The sequence below is a fragment of the Eublepharis macularius genome, chromosome 13 (genome assembly GCF_028583425.1).
Source record: "Eublepharis macularius isolate TG4126 chromosome 13, MPM_Emac_v1.0, whole genome shotgun sequence".
NCBI classification, from domain to species: domain Eukaryota; kingdom Metazoa; phylum Chordata; class Lepidosauria; order Squamata; family Eublepharidae; genus Eublepharis; species Eublepharis macularius.
This window is the reverse complement of record NC_072802.1, coordinates 44,210,996-44,229,470: the sequence shown is the minus strand read 5'-3', so window position 1 is coordinate 44,229,470 and position 18,475 is coordinate 44,210,996. Positions and strand designations below refer to the sequence as shown.

Sequence of the window (18,475 nt, the reverse complement as noted above, 5' to 3'; positions counted from 1 at the left end):
GACGCTGCTACAGCAGTGGCTTTGCACCATGAATAAATACTGCACTTATATATCGCTCTTCTAGACAGACAGAGCAGCTAACAAAATCCATGTATTATTATCTCTACAATACAGCTGGAGAACTGGGGCTTGCCCAAGGCCCCCTACTGAGCTCATGGCAGTATGGGATTCGAACCAGACACCCCCCCCCCAGCACCACTACTGCCAAGCCCTGACCCACCAGGTGAAGCTGCCACTAATCCCAGCACTTCCTACTGGTAAGCCACAAGCTCATGCTATGGTTGAGACACTGGCATTTCCCAGACAGCAACATGGATCAAGACTTTCCTTACCTCCAAGGTGCCTCTGATGACCGTGCATTTGGGATGATCATTCCACACTGTTGGTTTTTATGTGGTCTTCTTCCTCCATGTGTGTGTTCTACCTTCCTTTACAGACTGTTCACTTTGCAGTGGAGTTTTTTGCACTTACACTGTTGCACTGGGGCTCTCTATCGAACAATTCATTTGTGCGCGCACTGTATCGAGTTGCTTAATCAGTTACCACCCCCAAAGCCCACCAGCAGATTGTACCTTGTGTATGTGTGTAGCCTTTGATTGGTTCGCTGCTTTCCAGTATTTGACTGGTTGCTTTCATGGGCTGTAAAGTCCTTCCTTCCCTTTTTGAATTACAGGTAATGGGCAAAGAATTCTGCATAGGGACGATCATGGCTGATCACAGGACTAAGGAAGAATATTGTTGAGATTCTTCAAAGCACCCTTACACTGTTTAGTTGTCTTGTTCCAGTCACCAATAAAGAATTTTGCTGTGTTTATACTCCATATGTCAAGATAGAACATTATTACTGTGCACAAATTTTGTTCACAATGAGTGTATGTGCATGTGTGTAATGAGCAAATTCTGCTTCAGAATCACCTAACCGCCAGTGAATCGCCATTAATGCCAAGGAATGCTTCTGTAGCTGCATTCTGAATAGTGAATCATTAATTGTGAACTTTTGAACTGACAGTGACCAGTTACTGTGCTGGGTCATTGCGGGCGGGGGTCCCTTTGGTCGGTTTCTGTGGAGGGCATTCTGGGCATCCTTCTAGAGGCAGGACAGGGGGCATGGGTGATGAGAAGCATCCTGAACCTTATCCTAACCCCAGATCAATAGCAAGGCGACAGTTTACATACGCATACACAGGCTTGTTTTTCTCTTTAGGTTCCTATGTTGAAAAGGAACCTAGCGCATAGTGCACATAGTGCATAGAGCTTGAAGACAGCACCTACGAATGGTGCTCAGCTGTGCTCTTAGATGACCCATTCCAGGTGGTCAGGAGGAGAGGACTGCCTTTTTTCCTGATGTTATTATTTGTTCCTTTAGCACATGTGTGGTATATTGCTGTTTCAAGATATCACTAATATGCAAATTTTAAAATTACCATTCACCTCCCACTACAACAAAATGGGGATGTGGGAAGAGCTCTTGGGGCTGCTGTGAAGTGTGTGCCCTCCAGATCTGGGCCTTGCGGCAATTTTAAAAGAAAGACAAATACTTCAAAAATGGCATCAGTAGCCACGGGGCAGACCTACAGCCACTGTCACTTATACTTTGCCTCTCAGCATCCAGTTACTGGACCTAGCAGTTAGAATGAGTACAAAATGGCAAAAACGAATGTCAGGCTTCAGTTGGTCAGTCACCCTTCTGCAGGGCTTTATTTTGAGTTGGTTCTTAGCTTTGATGGCCAGGCAATTTTTCTAGAACATTAAAAATAAGACTGGAGAATGCCTCCTGAGCATGTGCAGAGTGTTTTCTCCTTTGCTTTCAACCACACATACAATCAGCCATGGGCACATGTTTAATTTAAAGAGCCCAGTCAGGCACGGCATGCACACCCTGCACAGGACCCAATTTTGTCCAAAGAATACAGACTGAGGAAGCCCATTGCTTTCACCATGACCCACAGTCATAAGGCATTTCAGAGCCCCCCCCCGCCCCCCAGGAATAGTACCAGGCTTCAGCTCAGACCATATCTGAATTTTTGCTGCTTGGGAGTTCGTTTAGGAGCACACCTGCCACCTCCTGCTCCTCCAAAGCATCTGTGATGGGCCCTGAAGTCCTGGCTCCGGAAAGGTAGAGCAGACTGGGGACAGTTCTGGGGGAAGCTGTTAGCAGCTGCATGGATGGTTTTCTTCTCTTCCTCAATGGAAGATTCTTGCCAAAAAGGTTTTTTTGGGGGGAGGCAAAGATTCCCCAGTCTCTTGAATTGGGGGAAGTGTATGGACTCTTGGACATGTCATGCAGGCAATATTGGCATGATTTTGCCTCCTGGAACTCAAGAGTAGCGCCCTCCCCCTATCCAGTGACTCCAGTTACGCAGTAGGCAAGGATTTCAATGGTTTCTTGACGTGCTTCCTCCACCCTGAAGAGAAAGGGTAGGGCAAGCTGGGGTGGATGCCAGCTCAGTTATCGCTTTGGCACAGCTCACACTGTACTCAACAAGGAACTAGGAGAAAGTTTAAAATCAATCTAAACACCCAGCAATACAAGGAGGCCTTGCAGGACCTACTGCTGGGTGGCTGGGACAAAATTCCAGGGAAAACACTTACTGCAGCCTACAAGTCCAGCAGAGGGAGCCATAAAGGAGCAAACAAGTAATGCTAGAAACAGGTGTGAAAAACATAGACAGAAAGCCACAGCGAAAGCCTATCTGAAGTCCCCAAATCAGGGCAAGGCACAGTCAAGAAGACAGAGCACATTAAAATGCAAAGCCTGAAAAGCTGGATTTTGTGACATGCACCCACTGTGCAAAATTAAACACATTTCCTAATGCACAGGCCACAGCCCCTCATGCTTACTTTTGCAAACTTACACCTGCTTTAAAAGGAAGTTTAGGCCAAGCTTTATGCCCATTCTAAAACTCTGGATTTAGCATCAGAAGAGCCCTGAGCTACAATAGAGCAGATCATCCAGCCCAGTAACTTGTCTCTGGCAACCAGGGACAGCCTTCCTTGATGTTGTCCCCTCCAGCAGCTGGTGTTCAGGGGTACATGGCTCCTGAATATGCCTATTTAGTTATCATGGCTAACAGCCATCAATAGCCTAATCACTCTTTAAAGCCTTCTAAACTCCCATCTATCATCCCATCTTCTGGCGTTGAATTTCAAAAATATCCATTGTGTGAAATTGCCAGGCCTGAGTCTATTGCCCATCAGCTTCACTGCATGACCACAGAACCCGTACTACGGAAAAGAGAAAAATTATCTATGCACTTTCTCCACCCCATGCATCATTTTAGAGAATTCTATTATGTACACCTGCCCTTGTTATCTTGTTTTTTTAAACTGAAAAATCCAAAGCCTTTCCTTGTAGGCCACTTGATCATTTGAACTGCCCTTTCTTCTCTGTTTCCAGCACTATGATGTCCTATATTGCAAATGCAGATGTACCACACGGCATTGTAATACTGAACGCTGTTTACAACGTCAGTCCAAAAGTAAAACCCAAGAAACCAAGAACATAACCCATGTATTATCTTTTATTAGGAGTAACCCAAGGAGTGTGCAAGCTTTTGAGCTCAATAGAACTCTCCATCAGGCCAGCCATTACAAAAGATAAATTGAAGAGAGACAAAAACACAAGATTTTCCAGGTCATGCTCCTAAAACCTGGTCATGCTAGCATTTTGTCTGCCAGCATTATAATACTAGCCATTTTGTTTTCATTCTCTTTCTTAATAATCCCATGAATGGAATTTTTCACCACTGCTGAGTCAATATTCACCACACACTGAGTCAATATTATCATTAAGTTATTTGCCACAACCTCAAGATCTCTTTCCTGGTTAGTCACTGTTAGTTCAGACTCCATTAGAGTGTATGAGAAGTTGTATTTTTTCCTATCAGTGTATCATTTTATATTTCCTGTTCATTTGGGTTGTCCTTTTCTTCACCATTTTCAGAACTACAATGTCCTGTTTAAAATGGGATGTCTACAACAATACTTCAGAGAGATCCTATCTGAGTGCATCAGTATTTGTTTATATTTCCACCTTCCTGAATAACTCGGTACTACCCATAACCTTGGCAACCTCACAGCTCTCCCCACCATCTCCAGATCACTTGTAAGTTAAAAAAAACCCACAGGTCCCAATACAGATGCAAGAAAGATTCTACTGCTTGCTTCCTTCCATTACAAGAATGGGTTGTTTACTCCTGCCTTCTGCTTCCTGAATGTAACCCCTGCTTTAAGAGAGGACCCCTCCTCTTACCCCATGGCAGCTAGGTTTAATCAGAATTCTTTCATGAGGAACTCGGTTAAAATCTTTTTGAAAGTCCAAGTATGCAAGATCACCTTCTGCATGTGCTTTGTGACAGTCTCAAAGAACTCCAGCTAACTGGTTGACAGAAGCCAGTGTGGAGTAGTGGCTAGGCTAGAGCTGAAGAACTAGGTTTGGGTTTGAATTCCCACTTAGGTATAATAGAAAAGAGTCCAGTAGCACCTTTAAGACTAACCAACTTTACTGTAGCATAAGCTTTCTGCAGCTTATGCTACAGTAAGTTTGGTTAGTCTTAAAAGGTGCTACTGGACTCTTTTCTATTTTGCTACTACAGACTAACACGGCTAACTCCTCCGGATCTATGACCACTTAGGTATGAAATTCATTGAGTACCTCTGGACTAGTCATTTTCTTTGCCTGACAAACCTCATAGGGTAGATGTGAGGATAAAATGGGGGGAGCTATATATGCCACCCTGAGTGTCTTGAAGGAAAGGTGGGGGTCAAATTACATGGCCCTCCTTTTCCAGTAACCGTGAAGGTTCTGCTATATATTCCATAGTTTGAGCTTCATTCACATTTTAAACCAATTTACCTGAGATAAAGGCTGCATTAACTGGCCTGTGCCCTGACCTGGATAGCCCAGGCAAACCTGATCTCGTCAGATCTCAGAAGCTAGTAGGGCCAGCCTTGGTTAGCGATTGGATGGGAGGTCTCCAACGAAGATCAGGGTTGCATAGGCAAGCAACAACAAACCACCTCTGTTAGTCTCTTGCCATGAAAACCCCACCATGGGTTGCCATACGTCAGCTAGGAGCTGGTGGCACTCTCCACCACCACCAACTGGCCCATAATGTCCTAGATCTCCTTTTAAAAAAGGAAGTATAGTTGCTATCTCCTGGGTTTCCAGTTTAAGAAGTCAACTTTAGTGAAAAGTTCCACATTTCCATAAGAGCAGCAATTACACTTTGAGGTCCTTCAGAGTTTTTTTTTGTTATCTCGACCTGATGTTAATTTTTAATTTGTTATTCAGCCTTAGATCCAAATGTCACTTCTCACCTCTATTTGTCAGGTGACACTCCTGATTCAGTCAGAGTTATCTGACCAACATCCTCCCCAGTGAAACTAAATGTAAAGAATTCATTTGGCTTCCCTAGTAATCTCCCTCTTGTACTTTAGTAATGCCTTTCCCACTTTCTGACCACCTCCCTGGCTTTCTTCACAGCGTCTTTCAAGAACGGGTGCGTTTTTAGCAATGTGCTCTTCAACTTCTTTTCTTCAGTGGCCTTGGTCTGCCAGCATTTGCAGTGCTTTTTAAATGTCCCGACACTTTTCAAACAAATTCTTTTTGCACTTTGTAACTTTCCTGACTTTCAGCGCAATCCTGGGGGGCGGGGGGCAGTGTATGAAAGCGCCCTGGGAGCCAATCAGGAGTTAGGCCAATGTATCCCAGACTTATGCTGGTGTAAACTCCACCCCCATAACGACGCAGTGGCCCAGCATTGCTCTGTCCAGGTCCTTCACAGGCACCCAGCCATGGCGGTCAGCCACGGGCTTAAACCAGGGCATATGTCCCTGTGTTGGCAGGCCAGGGGGTGGGGCGCAACCAAGCTGTTTTGGGCATGGGAACACCCCCAGCAGCAGAAAGTTGCACTGCACAAAATGATGGTGTAGCAGATGCCAATTGTTCACGAAAAGTCAATCCCCCTACTCCACGCCCAGCCAAGCATGTGATGCTGAGTGCTGTGGGGGCCAATCCATGTGCAGCCCCATGCTGGTCGAGCCACCTCCCCATGCCGAATCAGCTCCCCAGGCACCCTACATAACCTTTTGCAGGGATGCTCATGGCCCCAGGTAAGTAGGGAGACAGCTGAAGGCTCTGCCCGAGAGCCCTGGCCACAGGGCAGGAGAGGGTGCTCATGGTGGCAGGTAAAAGTGCGCAGGGGGAACTTAGCGGAATTCAGGCCACACCTCGCACTCACATGTGGGAGAAGAACCATGTCCAGAATGCCTAACAACTACCACCCAGATTCCATTGCAGGTTACCCGTCTCCCGAGTACTGGCTCATGGAGGGGCAAGGGCACACCAAGAGGTAAGAGGGAGCTGGGGGCCAGCTGCCCTGCTTTGGTTGTCCACACTGACCTCTCCTCTCCTGCTCCTCTCCAAATGCTGGCCACTGCGGCTGAGCTTTCCAGGGAGGGGCATGGCTTATGCCTCCCAAATAGGCAGTCGCCCAGGGAGCCGTGCTCAATGTAGCAGTTTTGAGGGGGGGGGCAAGCAGCCCATGCCAGGGCTCCAGTCACCCCCTCCTTGGCCAGCCTCCCCCTTGGGCAGAGGAGGAGATGCAGCTGTGGGCTGGGGTGACTTGGTACTTGCTCTGGCAACTTCCTCGCAATAGCAGGCACACGACCCCTTGACTATTTCCCTCACAGGATTAGAGCTCCAAGCAGCCAAGAGAACAGGACAAGCACCTTCCCACCAGAGGGGCAGCCATCATCTGGTTGCCAGGAAGCACAAGCTGCCACCACGGTCTCTGGCCATGGACACACTCCCAGGACGTGGACATGGTTTGCCACACGTGTCTGTTTCTCTTTCAGACAGGCAGCAATCTGTCAGAGAGGCCAAAGAGCATGGCTGTTCCAGCCCCCAGTGATCCTTCCCAGATGCCGTCCAAGCCCAGCCCACAGAGCAGTTCCCCAGGCAGCCCGTGATTCAATCCTGCTCACCTATGTGCAGAGGGAGGACTGTCAACCTGGGGCCTGAGACGCCAGGCAGATGACCACCGGTCTGGAGGCCATGGGTGATTCCGGGGCGGGGGGGGGGGAGGCCGGTCTCCATGCTGCACACACATGCACCCCTGGGGTAAATCCCTCTGAGGGAGACAGCCATCACGAGGTTCTTCTCTTCACCAATGAAAGCGGGGGTCTGGACAAGGTGGCTGTCCATTCTGACTGGGACCATTAACCGAAGCTTCTGTGTGCTTCCACAGGAAATACTGGTCCAGGGAGGAGGAAGCATGCATGTGGCGATGCAAGCAAGCACCAGCTCTCTAGCAGTACTCTCAAGATTAACAGCCTCTTTGAACCAGCCCAGGTGGCCCGAAGGCCGCACAAGCTGGATGAGACACCTGTTCATGACCTCCCCACCCACCCTCTCCAGGGGGGCTTTAGGGTTGCGGCAAGCGGCCCATTGTCCTGGAACGGGGATATCAGCTGCGGGAGGTCCTGGCTGGCGATAGCAGCCACCGGAGCAAGGTTTCCGTGACCATCTTCCCAGCAAGACATGAGTGAAATCGATTCTCGTCAGGATGCCCCCCCTCATTTGCACAGAGATCTTCTGCAGCAGCAGAAGGGGCAGGGAGCGGACCACCCCCTTGCATCCACATAGGCGCAGCCAGGTGGGGATGGCCATCCCTGTCCAGTGGGCTGCGCAATGCCAGCACAGGAGGATGTCACTGGATTGCAAGCTTCATGGGCGGGACACAGCCCCCACACATCAAGAGCCCAGCTACTTAGGCCATGTGGGGCAGCTAGGCATCTCTGGCAGAGCCCTGGGTGGGGGCTGCAGGCCCATGACCTGCTCGGAAAGTTGCAGGGCCCACTACCCCAGAACCGGGGGTCCCCCCCATGGATGGCTCCCCCCCCCAGCCAAATGCCTTGATGCAGATGCCATGACCATGGCACCACGTGGTCCCTGGCTACCTGTTCTCCTGTGGGGGGCAGAGTTATCATGGCCTGCACATTGGCTGCACCTTCACTTGCCCCTCCCATGTTTGTTATGTGGCCAATGAGGGATGCTGGCAGAATTGTCAGGGGAGCAGTGGGGTGTGTGCTCCCAGCTGTGGTCTTGCCGTGCCTTGCCGGGCTCAGCAACTGGTGTAGCTCTCCTGTGAAAGTCCTTAGGGAGCAGATGCGTGACACAGCAAGTACGTGGATGCATGCTGTATGGCAGGCCTCAGGATCATGCTGCCCATCTGTTAGCCATGCTGGAAGCCTCTCGAACTTTCTCAATTCCGATATCAAGCTTCAAGGGCAAATCTGCATGACCCTGTGCCCAATCCCATCACTGCTTGTTGTGGCTGCTCAAAGTGCATGAAAGACATTCTGCACATGTTCAGGAGGAACTCAGTTACTACTGCATATTTGCAAGAACTCTTCAGTCTTTTAAAAAGGAACAGGTTCAAGGCAGATCCTTGTTGAAAACATGATTATTCACAAGAAGACCTATTCTGTCCTGGTTCACACCCATCTACGTGAAGGGGAGCAGATCAGCACTCTTGTCTTTTGTCCCTGGCTGCCACTAAGTTAATCTATTGCTGAAAAGACAGACCAAGGAATTCCCCTTTTCTCCTCCCCCCTCCCAAATCAGGGACGAGACGGGCTTCAGGTGAGCCATCAAGTATGGCACTGGGCAGGGCAACCTCCTTCCTGCCAGGAATACGACACACCTGTAAGAGCCATAATAGCTATAAAGTGGTCATCATGACTTAAGAGAAAGAGGAGAATGTTTTTCTTCTGAACTTTTTTTTAAAACCAGGAACTCCTCAGAGATGCTTTTTAGCGTCGTTGTTGTCTGTTTCTTTAGTATCCCACGCTTAAGCTACAGGCAAGTTTGGGGGACTCTCTGTGCCCACACCTTCCTCATTGTTTAAGGGGAACTTATCACAATTTGGGAAACCTGTCTCTGCCACACCAGTCCTCTTCTATGCAGCAAAGCCCAGCCTGATGAAAGAAGCCTGATTATGGCTTGGCTGAACTTGTTGCCAACCTACCAGATACTAAAGGGAGACAAACACACAGTCCCCAAGGGGGAGGAAGGGTTACAAGGGGACAGTGCTGAACATCCAAGTTGAGCCAAGTCTGACCTCCAAAGAGCAAATCTGGAGATTCAGTCATCTCGCCTCATTTCCTGTTGAGCTTTTGAGATCCAGGAGTAAACGTGGACAAGAGATTCTTTACCATGCGTCTTTCCCCCCCCAGTCCCAGCCCAGCAATGTAACCAGAGGCACTGATGCCACCTGCTGGCGGGTAGTACAAGGAGGAAGCAAAGCTGGAAGCTTCCCTCCCTTTCAAGCTTGCCTTATAGATAACTGAATGGTCTTTCACCCTAGTCGAACTTGCTCCCTGGGCCCAGATATCATTGGGATGCCCATTAATGAGATGGGACAATTGTTACTCGCTGCTAAATTCCTGCTTTAATTACATATAGAAGTTTAATTTCCAAGTGATTTCAAAGGGACTGTACCTCTCCTCAGCTGAGGATCCAGGGATTGTGAGACAGCTTTATCATTCCAGGCCAGCCATGTGGGAAGAGAAGCAAGATGCCAGGTGGGGAGGGGGCACACAGCAGCCTTTATTTACCCTCTGTGGCTCCAGCCCAGGAGATTCCACTGGGGCTTGCCCCTTCCAGAGCCTCACCCTTTTTCAGAGGTTGAATGGAGCCATTTTCAGCAACTGCAAAAATGAAGTCTGTGGGGACAGGAAGAGCACCTGAGGATGCAAGAGTAAAGCAAGAAACACCCACTTTGCCACAATACACTAGCCAAAGTCTGCTCTCCAATCGCTACCTAGTGAAGCAAGTTTCATTGCCGGAGAAATCTCCTCAGGAAAATACTCCCAGTATTCACATGCCTGCATCAAACTCAGCATACCCACCCGACACCATAGCAAAGCTTTCTATGACTCTGATCCTTCCTTTCTCCAGGCCTCGCTTGCAACATCTTTCTGTGTATCCCCTGACCTGCAGCCATCCCTTGATGGCAGCCTGGTCCTTGTCTCCTTACCCATGGAAGTGCTGGTATCCACAGAAGCCAAGAGGCCGGATGCCTCCACCATGCCTGGGTCCACCAGAAAGCCGAATGCAGGGTCAGAGGTGGATTCTGGGAGCGAGGCAACGTTCTTGGTGCTGTTCATAGTGCTTTTACTTGAGGATCTCCAGACAGCCATCATCCTTTTGGCACAAGAGCTGCATCTCCTGGCAGAGAATGCCAGTGTGAGCAAGAACCCACTTAGTGGGTTCAGAATGGCCTGGGGAGAAGAAACCGAACGCGTAAGGGGAGCACGGCCTGAGAAGTGGGAAGGAACCTCCCTACTCTTTCCCCTTTCCCCTAGGAAGTGGCTTGGCTGGTTGGCCTGCATAATCTATGCATGAAGACATCCTGATGTGGTACAGCTGGTCCATCTCTACCCTCTCTGTATGGTATGCTGCAGTCATCAGTTACTATGAGGGGGATGCTCTGTGGAGGACACTCTCTCAAGGCAGGCAGAGGTAAGTTTCCAGATCTGTGATTTTACAGTCTCTTGACAGGGAGGGGAACATACAAAGACATAACGCTGGGGATTCAACACTATCTCAAGGAAGGAGCTGAGTCCCATAGGCTGTTGTGGCGGGGAGAGACCCGGAAAATGCATCTGCAAAATTATTCTCTTTGCACCATTCAAGCCAGTTTTCATTCTGGTCTCATGTCTCTGAAGACCCACCGAGGTTGCACTGGAAAAATCTCTGCATTACTGTTGTGGTTGCGGATACCAATTTAAAAAGGCATTGCCTTTTAAATATTCTGAACTTTGTCAGGGAGAAAATGACAAGCCATTGGTAACATTGATCCACAGGGAGAAAAATCTGTTCCTCGACAGGGCAACCCACCAGAGGGGACACTTCTAACAATCAGCATGCAATTGTGCAACTTTGGGCGCAAGCTGTTCTCTTTGTTCCTTCGGGCAGCCAGTCCCAGTGCAGCCAGTCACCCTGCAAGGTGCACACCTCCAACCCACCATGGCAATCCAGCAGGTAAGGGCTGCCAGGTGCAGCAAGCGCCGGGTCTCCTGCCTCCATATGGGCTCTGGCTCCAGGAGCAACAGTATCTCATTCAGTACATTTGCTGTCCAGCTGAAGAAGATAGGAAAGCAAGCAGTGCTGACCCACAGGATTCTCCTCAATTGCTGCTTGCTCTGAGTCACTGGAAATAGAGACACCCCCCCCCCCACCGCCCCATTTTACCCAACTGGTAGCCACCATGAGCAGACATAAGGTCACCAGCAGGGGGAGCATTTGCTCCTCTGATGTCCACTTCTTCCCATTATCCACAATACGGCAGCCTTGGTAACTTTCCAGATGATTTAAACATAACACACAGGTGTTCTACTCCCACTGAACACCTCTAGTGAAAGATGCACCCCCCCCCCATTCATACAAAAGACACTAATCCTGACCAGGATTGGAAGAGCCCTTTTATACCAGGCAGCAAAAGCCACTGAGATGCCAATAAACCTCCTGTAGAGCTGCAACTCCTGGCTCCGTTCACTGGCTGTGTACATCCCTGTACCCCTCTGCAGCAAAGCAGGCACTGTGGGAGAGAAAGGTCATAACTAGGATTGTTATTCCAGGCTGCTAGGATTCTGGGATTGTTATTCCATGACTTAAAATGTACACCACCTCCTACCTGCTCATATGAAACATCTTCAGGCCTGAGAGAATGAAATAGCAAAAGCAAAACTCTTTGGAAACAAACTCCCATGCAACTTCACACATTAAAGGAAGTAGGGGGAAAAGGAACTATCACTTTCTCCCCAGTTCTTGGGACAACATGCAAATGGAGAACTCCTGCATTTTCCCCATTGGTAGATGCACAAGCCCTAGATGCTCCCTTTCACACCTTTTTCCTAGAAGCATAAGGAGAAGCTCAGCTTCTTTGCATCCCTTTTGCACAAAGTCTCCCTGTTCAAGTATCAATACTTTTAAAAAAGATGACCAATTGGTACACGCCAAAGGATGCTTTTCACAGCCTACAGTTCAACCTCTTCCCCTCTCCTTCCAGTCCCAATCAGATAAATCTTGTCTACATTGTGAACCTGCCCGCCCTTTTAAGACCTGCTTCTCGTCTTGTCTCTGCAGCAGCCCCAAACCTCTTCAGGTGGTTGCTTCAGTCCATCATCAACATTCTTTAAAAAAAAAGGTGCAATATTTTTGTTTGTGGAGAAAGGGATTATGGGGGGGGGGGCGGGATCTAGAATACAGAACTTTTTTGGTGCCCATCTCTTCTTTGCATGTTTATGGATATTTTCTACAGCTGTAAAAAAAAAACATTTTCACTAGTTGTTTCAAGCATCCTGGAGTTGAAAATAAGGAGGGACATAAATAGGTAAATAGCACTTGCATTGCTTTTCTGTTATGGATCTAACACACAGTTCCCGAGGAGCAACTGCATATCTGGGGGTGGGGGCAGAATCTTGGGAATGTCTCTATTAGCTGAGGAAGATCTGGGCTCAGCTGTGATTTCCTTTCCCATCACAGGTATTTTAAGCCTGGGTGGTGGACAGAGGCACAGGTCACACCACTTTCAAGCCAGGATTTTCAGCCTGGAAACCCAGAGTGAGCTGGTCCAGTGGACCTGGGGTGCTGGAGCTGCACTGTGTATTTTTGTCTAAATTATATTTCCTGGTATGCTGCTCTGAGGTCTCAAGGGAGAGAAAAGTGGCACAGAAATATTTAAACCAAAAAGGCCTTAATGGACATTATTGGGTATGCATTTGGCAGCAGTAACTGGAGGTCTCCCTTGCTGACACAATACCTGCAAGCTGGAGTTCAGAGCCAAAGTGGGACACCCATCAGAAGTGGAGTTTAGTTGTAGACAGAATGCTATTCCTTTATTTAGAGTGTGTTTGCACCTTGTCTTTCTCAAAACCAGCAGAAAGGTAACATCTGCCTGACATGCAGTCCAATGATAATTGTTATGCAGAAAATGTTTCTGATTGGCTGATGAAAACTGTAGCTGATTTCTTACCAAGCTACTCTGTTCTTCTCATCATCCAGCTGTCTCTATTCCCATCATGCTCAATGAATCAATTTTGGAGTTCCAGAAGCAGCAACTGTGAGCAAGGATGGCAGCGGGGGTAGCGGCATGATATGTGGCTTACCTGTCTGGAGTGCCTTGGAAAAGAGCACAGGACTTCCCAGAAACACCAGGGTGAGTGCAACGTAGGTAGCAGCATAATGTAGGACTTCCAGGACTTGTGTCAGTGGCCAGGGGGAGCTGCAGCTGGAATAACAGGAGTGGAGCATCCAGTTTCAAAAAAAGAAAAACAGATTATGTGGGGGTTTTTAGTTGCCAAAGCTTCTTGCATTTATTATAAGATTGGATACTTATATACAAAGAGACAGGCCACTTTATTATCACTGAGCATGCTGGTAAAAGGTCCTGCCGGATGGGGGAGGAATTTTTCCTTTCTCTCACAGAGCCTACAAAGATGCCTTCACACAGCTAAACAAACTGCAGCTCTTAGCTTTGGAGATATAACCATATCCTTGAGGAGACAGCATCAGAGCAACAGGGGGACCAGCTGGATTTCAGCTGGGGATGAGGCTCATCTCCCAAGACTACAGAATTTGGACCCTGAAAGGTGAAGGAGGCAAGCACTCCGGACTGCAGTCTGAGAGGCTTCAGGCAGCAACCAAAGCAGGCCAAGGGGGCCTTCAGCATTCTGAAGTGGGAAAGGGAAGAGTCACTCACCAGCATTGTCTCAGAGGGTCGGAAGAGAGTTTCTCAGGGCTCATACACCCTCTTCAAATAGTGTGTAAAATAATTTCAAAGGGGGTAGCCGTGTTAGGTGGATGCCGCCAAAAGAGTCTTGTGGCAACCTAAACGTTTTTATTCTAGCAGAACTTGTAGATGTTTCCCATCATATTTTGTTAACTAGTACTTGTTTTTAAATCTTGTGTTAAGCCACACCACTTTTGTGAAATCTATGGCTGTTGTGGGTTTTCCGGGCTGTATTGCCGTGGTCTTGGCATTGTAGTTCCTGACGTTTCGCCAGCAGCTGTGGCTGGCATCTTCAGAGGTGTAGCACCAAAATCTGTTGTGAAATCTGTTTGCCAGTTTCCCAGGACGGGGCACATCGAGCTGGAGGAGAATTGCTTACCAGGCATCTGCAGGAAACACCAGCAGCTGAATACCTGGAAGGCAGTGAATGGCTGGCACACCCCAGCAAAGCAGGTAATAAATGGCCAAGGACCTGGGCAAGAGCATAAGAGAGGACCAAAGGGATCAAAGCAAGGATACATCTAGTCTAGCAGACTACTGAACATACTTTAACCCATGAAGCTGCCATATATCAAGTCAGGCCATTGGCCTATCTCAAACTAAGGTCTTTCACATCATCTGCTCCCTGATCCTTTTAACTGAAGATACTGGGGATTGAACTTGGGACCTTCTACATGCAAAGCAGATGTTCTACCACTAAGATTTGGTCCCTCCGCTGTTTCCGACAGCGGAAAACAGATGCTTCAGGAAAGTCCACAAGCAGGGTTACTTCTACACACAGACGATTCTATTTTTCGTTGCTGTTGCAACCACGGAAGCATTCACACAAAGTTTTTCCTACACTTCCCTTGCTTCAGCCCTCCATAGCTGCCATTCTCTCCTGCCACCACTAGAGACCACTAGAGGGATTGGGCAGGCTTTTAAAAAAAATCAGTAGCAGCTAGTTCCTTTTAGCCTCAGAATGTTGTAATGTTCAATTGCAAAAATATTCGTTTTTTAAAAGAGCAAATCTCTAGTCCTTTTGATTGAAGAATTAAAAGGAGAAATATGCAGCCAGTATCTTTCCCCTTATAACTGCACAACCAAAATGAAAACTAGGAAATAGTAAATTATTTTAACATAATGCTACAGTGATCTAATTATTACCGGTAAAAATACTTGAAAAAAGTATGGGTGAGTGGCCACAGCAGAGACTGAGGAAAGAAAAATGGCACCTATATGGGCCGGATCTGAAATACTGCTCACTTTCCTATCTACAAGGTGTCTAAACGTGCTTTGATTGCAAATCTTTTCAAAAAGATATATCAAACCAAGTATGAGGAGTATCACAGCAAATCAGCAAAAAGACAGAAACAGGTCAAACAGGAGAACATCACGTGGATTCTCCTGCAAACAACACTGTGGCAGGGAGGGCAAGGCAGAGCAAAACATCCATCTAGAAACAATCCTGGATACAAAGGCAACAGCCCTACCTTGTCATTTCCCCCTAGAATCTATTAGTCACAGCCAAGCAGCCCCTGAGCATGGAGGCTCCATTTAGCTAGTAACTCTTATTGCGTTTGCCTGTCCTTCACAAATGTGTCCAGTTCTCTTCTAAAGCTACCATATTCCCCGTAATTCCGGTGCCACCTCCAAAGCTCTCAAACCACAAGAATCAGCCCCACCAGAAAAAAACCCAACACCAGCCAAGTGACCCTGCTGGCCTGCCTGCCACATATCTCCAGCAAAATGTGGAGTTTCCAGGCTGGGGCAAATTCCTGGTCCAGCTTTCTATTCTGTTGCTCCTAACCAATATTTAGTCATTTGCACAGTGGAAATTCCAGCCAAGAGGGCCCCTTCTGACCTGTGGCCTGTTGGGTTGCGCAGCCGCAGAAAAGCCTCCAGCGAGTAGCAGAAGAGGGCCCAGAAGTGGGAGGCAAACCAGTACTGCACCCAGGTCTGTAGAAGAAGAAGAAATCCTGGAGAACAGAGCAAGGCTCCACCCCCTTGGCTGCCTGCATTTGGACAGCACTTGGGGGGCGCAAGCTTTCTACAAAGCTCTGGCCAACATTTCATACAAGTTTTAGAGGGGCCGTGTGTTGGTCTGCAGTAGAACAGCAAGATTTGAGCCAGGGGCACCTTGAAGACCAACTAGATTTTCAGGGGGTAAGTTTTCGAGAGTCAGAGCTCCCTTCTTCAGAGCCTGAAAATCTTGTTGATCTCTAAGGGTGCCACCAGACTCAAGTCCATTTTATACAAGAGCCCATGGAAGAGATGAGGCGGCCTGGCCAGCTTCTCCTCCTCCAGGCGCCCCTTCGCTCCACTTACCAAGACTCCGACGCAGAGCGGAAAAGCCGTCCCATGGCCAGGAGGCACGGCCAGCCACAGCACTGAACGCGCCAGGATTCCTGGGGGAAAGCCACAGAGTGAGGGGCCAGCCTGGCGCCGCTTTGAGATGCCCCCACTAAGCCCACAGCGCCTCTGAGCTTCGAAAGAGAGGCGCCTGCCTGCTTTTGAGCGGGGCGAATGGCTTCCAAGATATCGGCTTCCTTCTGCAGACTGAGACTATTTCCCTTCGCGCCAACAGGGCCTGGAGGTCCCTGAGTGGGGCTGGGGCAAGCTTGCCCCCTCGTTTCCTCGGCGAGGCGCCTGTCCCTTTAATTTGGGCCTGCGCCTCCGCCTGACGCCCCAGAAGCGCTCTTGCGCGGGCGCCCTCAGCTGCTCACCCGCGGTGCCGAGGCAGTTGCTGGCGAGGGAGCCTGCCCAGAGCGCCCCGGCATCGGTCGGCGGGCCTTCAGGAGGGCGGCAAGAGGCCTGCCGGCCGAGCGCCTTCAGCCCAGCCACCCCGAGCAGGCCCAGCGCCGCGCTGCCCAAACACAACCAGTTCCAGAGGCGCGGCTGGAAGGCGCGCAGGGCATCCACCCTGGACGGCGCGCAGCAGAAGCGCTGCGCCCGCGGGGAAGCCATTCGACGGACAAGCAGCGGGCGCACGTCCGAAGGCTGGCTTTATCGGGGCGTCGCAGCTGGGGGCGGAAAGCGGTTGGATGGAGGCCCTGCGGGGCAGAGCTCCTGCGTCTCCGGGCAGGCCGGGAGGAAGAGCTGAAACCTCGCGTGGATAGTCTGCCGTCCTCGAGCCTTTCGTTGCCTCGCCGGATTCTAAGCCCGAGCACCTCTCCTTTAAAAAAGACATTTCTTTCTGAAGAGAAGGTGTTGAGTTTAAAGGCAGGTAGAAAATTAGCACTCACTGTAACTTTCCAGTTTTAGTTACTCGGGGGTACATGGTGCTTCCCTTTTTATCTTCATAATAGCCCTGTGAGGTAGGCTAGACTGACTAGACAAGTCGCCTCAGTAAGCTTCATTGTGGGAGCAGGCAGTCCTTCGTGGCTGAGGTTCAACTATAGGTGACTCTGGGAATACTAAAGATGCCACTAGTCACTTGAATTTAATGTTCAGATGTGTAGAGGCCTGCTTTGGATCAAGGCTGCATTGTGAGGGAAGGGGGGGGTTAGCCAACCCCAAGCTGTCTTCCCCATCTGAGAGGCCCTGGGGAACACCTCTTTGCCCCTTTGGAGTAAATATTTATTTATTTAGATATGTATTCCTGTTTTTTTCCTGGGAACCCAAAGTAGCTTACAGTATTATTCTCTGCCTTCTCCATTTTATCCTCATAATATCACCACCCTGTGAAGTGACTAAGAGGGATTGACTGGCCTAAGTCACCCAGTGAGTTTCCATGACAGAGTGGGAATTTAAAGCTAGGGGAGCAATCTTAAACATGTCTACGGGAAAGTAAGACCCATTTTATTCAGTGGGGCTTACTCCCAGGAAAGCATTCTCAAGATGGTACTGTAGGTGTCCCAAACCTTAGTCTGACACTCTTAATCGCTACACCGTGCTGGCTCTCCAGCATGCAGATAATGATGGGGGGAATTTGAATCTAACCTACGTCTGGAAAGTCTGCTCCCTCTGTATCTTCCTGACATACGTGTGACAGTAAAGATTCCACAGCAGTGAGGAGAAGGCATTTTGGATGTGCTCATATGCAGTCTTCTTTATGCAGTCTCCTTTTGTATGCTTGAGTTTGAGAGAATTTTCTCTGCCACTGTTACATTTGCACAGAGCAAACCAATTATGCTGTTTAGGGTGGTAAGAAGCCGCTTGGAAGCTGGGTGCCAGGAACAAATAGCAGAGCCTTGTATAACTCATTGTTACCAATTTGCAAGGCATTTTGTGGATAAAATTGCTTCCAATCCAGCTTGGACTGTAGTAATGGCAGTGGTGGTGAATGTTCCTGAGGTTTGTGCTTTTGAGGTTCATATAGATACTTTTCAATTAATTCAGCCAGGGGAGAGGTGAAACCTACCACCTGTCCATTAGACCCATGCCCTTCATGGCTAGTGAAATCAGCCAGGAAGGGGCTGACAAATTGGATAAAGTAGAGTATTAATCATTCCCCACAGGAAGGCACTGTGCCTGCAGTGTTAAAAGAGGCTATAGTCAGATCCCTCCTGACGAAACTGTAATTAGATAGCATGGAACTAAAGAGTTATTGGCCAGTATCCAATCTCCCTTTTGTGGGGAGGGGGAGAGGTCTTGGAAAAAGTGGTATCTGAGCCACTCCAGGCTCTCTTAGATGAAATCGGGTATCTGCTTCCACATGGGGGTGGTTCTCCCCTTATGGATTCATTGATGCTGTG

The 18,475-nt window shown here is 48.8% G+C and overlaps 1 protein-coding gene across 1 annotated transcript; it reads right to left on the bottom strand.

The window, feature by feature from the left end:
• Positions 1-9,502: 9,502 nt before the first annotated feature.
• On the bottom strand, positions 9,503-16,745 carry LOC129340945 (G-protein coupled receptor 143-like). Its single transcript, XM_054995840.1, has 9 exons — positions 16,505-16,745; positions 16,107-16,186; positions 15,643-15,737; positions 14,179-14,271; positions 13,177-13,298; positions 11,498-11,606; positions 11,035-11,149; positions 10,044-10,287; positions 9,503-9,729 (listed from the first exon to the last, which is right to left on the bottom strand). The coding sequence occupies exons 1-9, from the start codon at positions 16,743-16,745 to the stop codon at positions 9,614-9,616; spliced, it is 1,215 nt and encodes a 404-aa protein (XP_054851815.1). The 3' UTR covers positions 9,503-9,613.
• Positions 16,746-18,475: the final 1,730 nt, after the last annotated feature.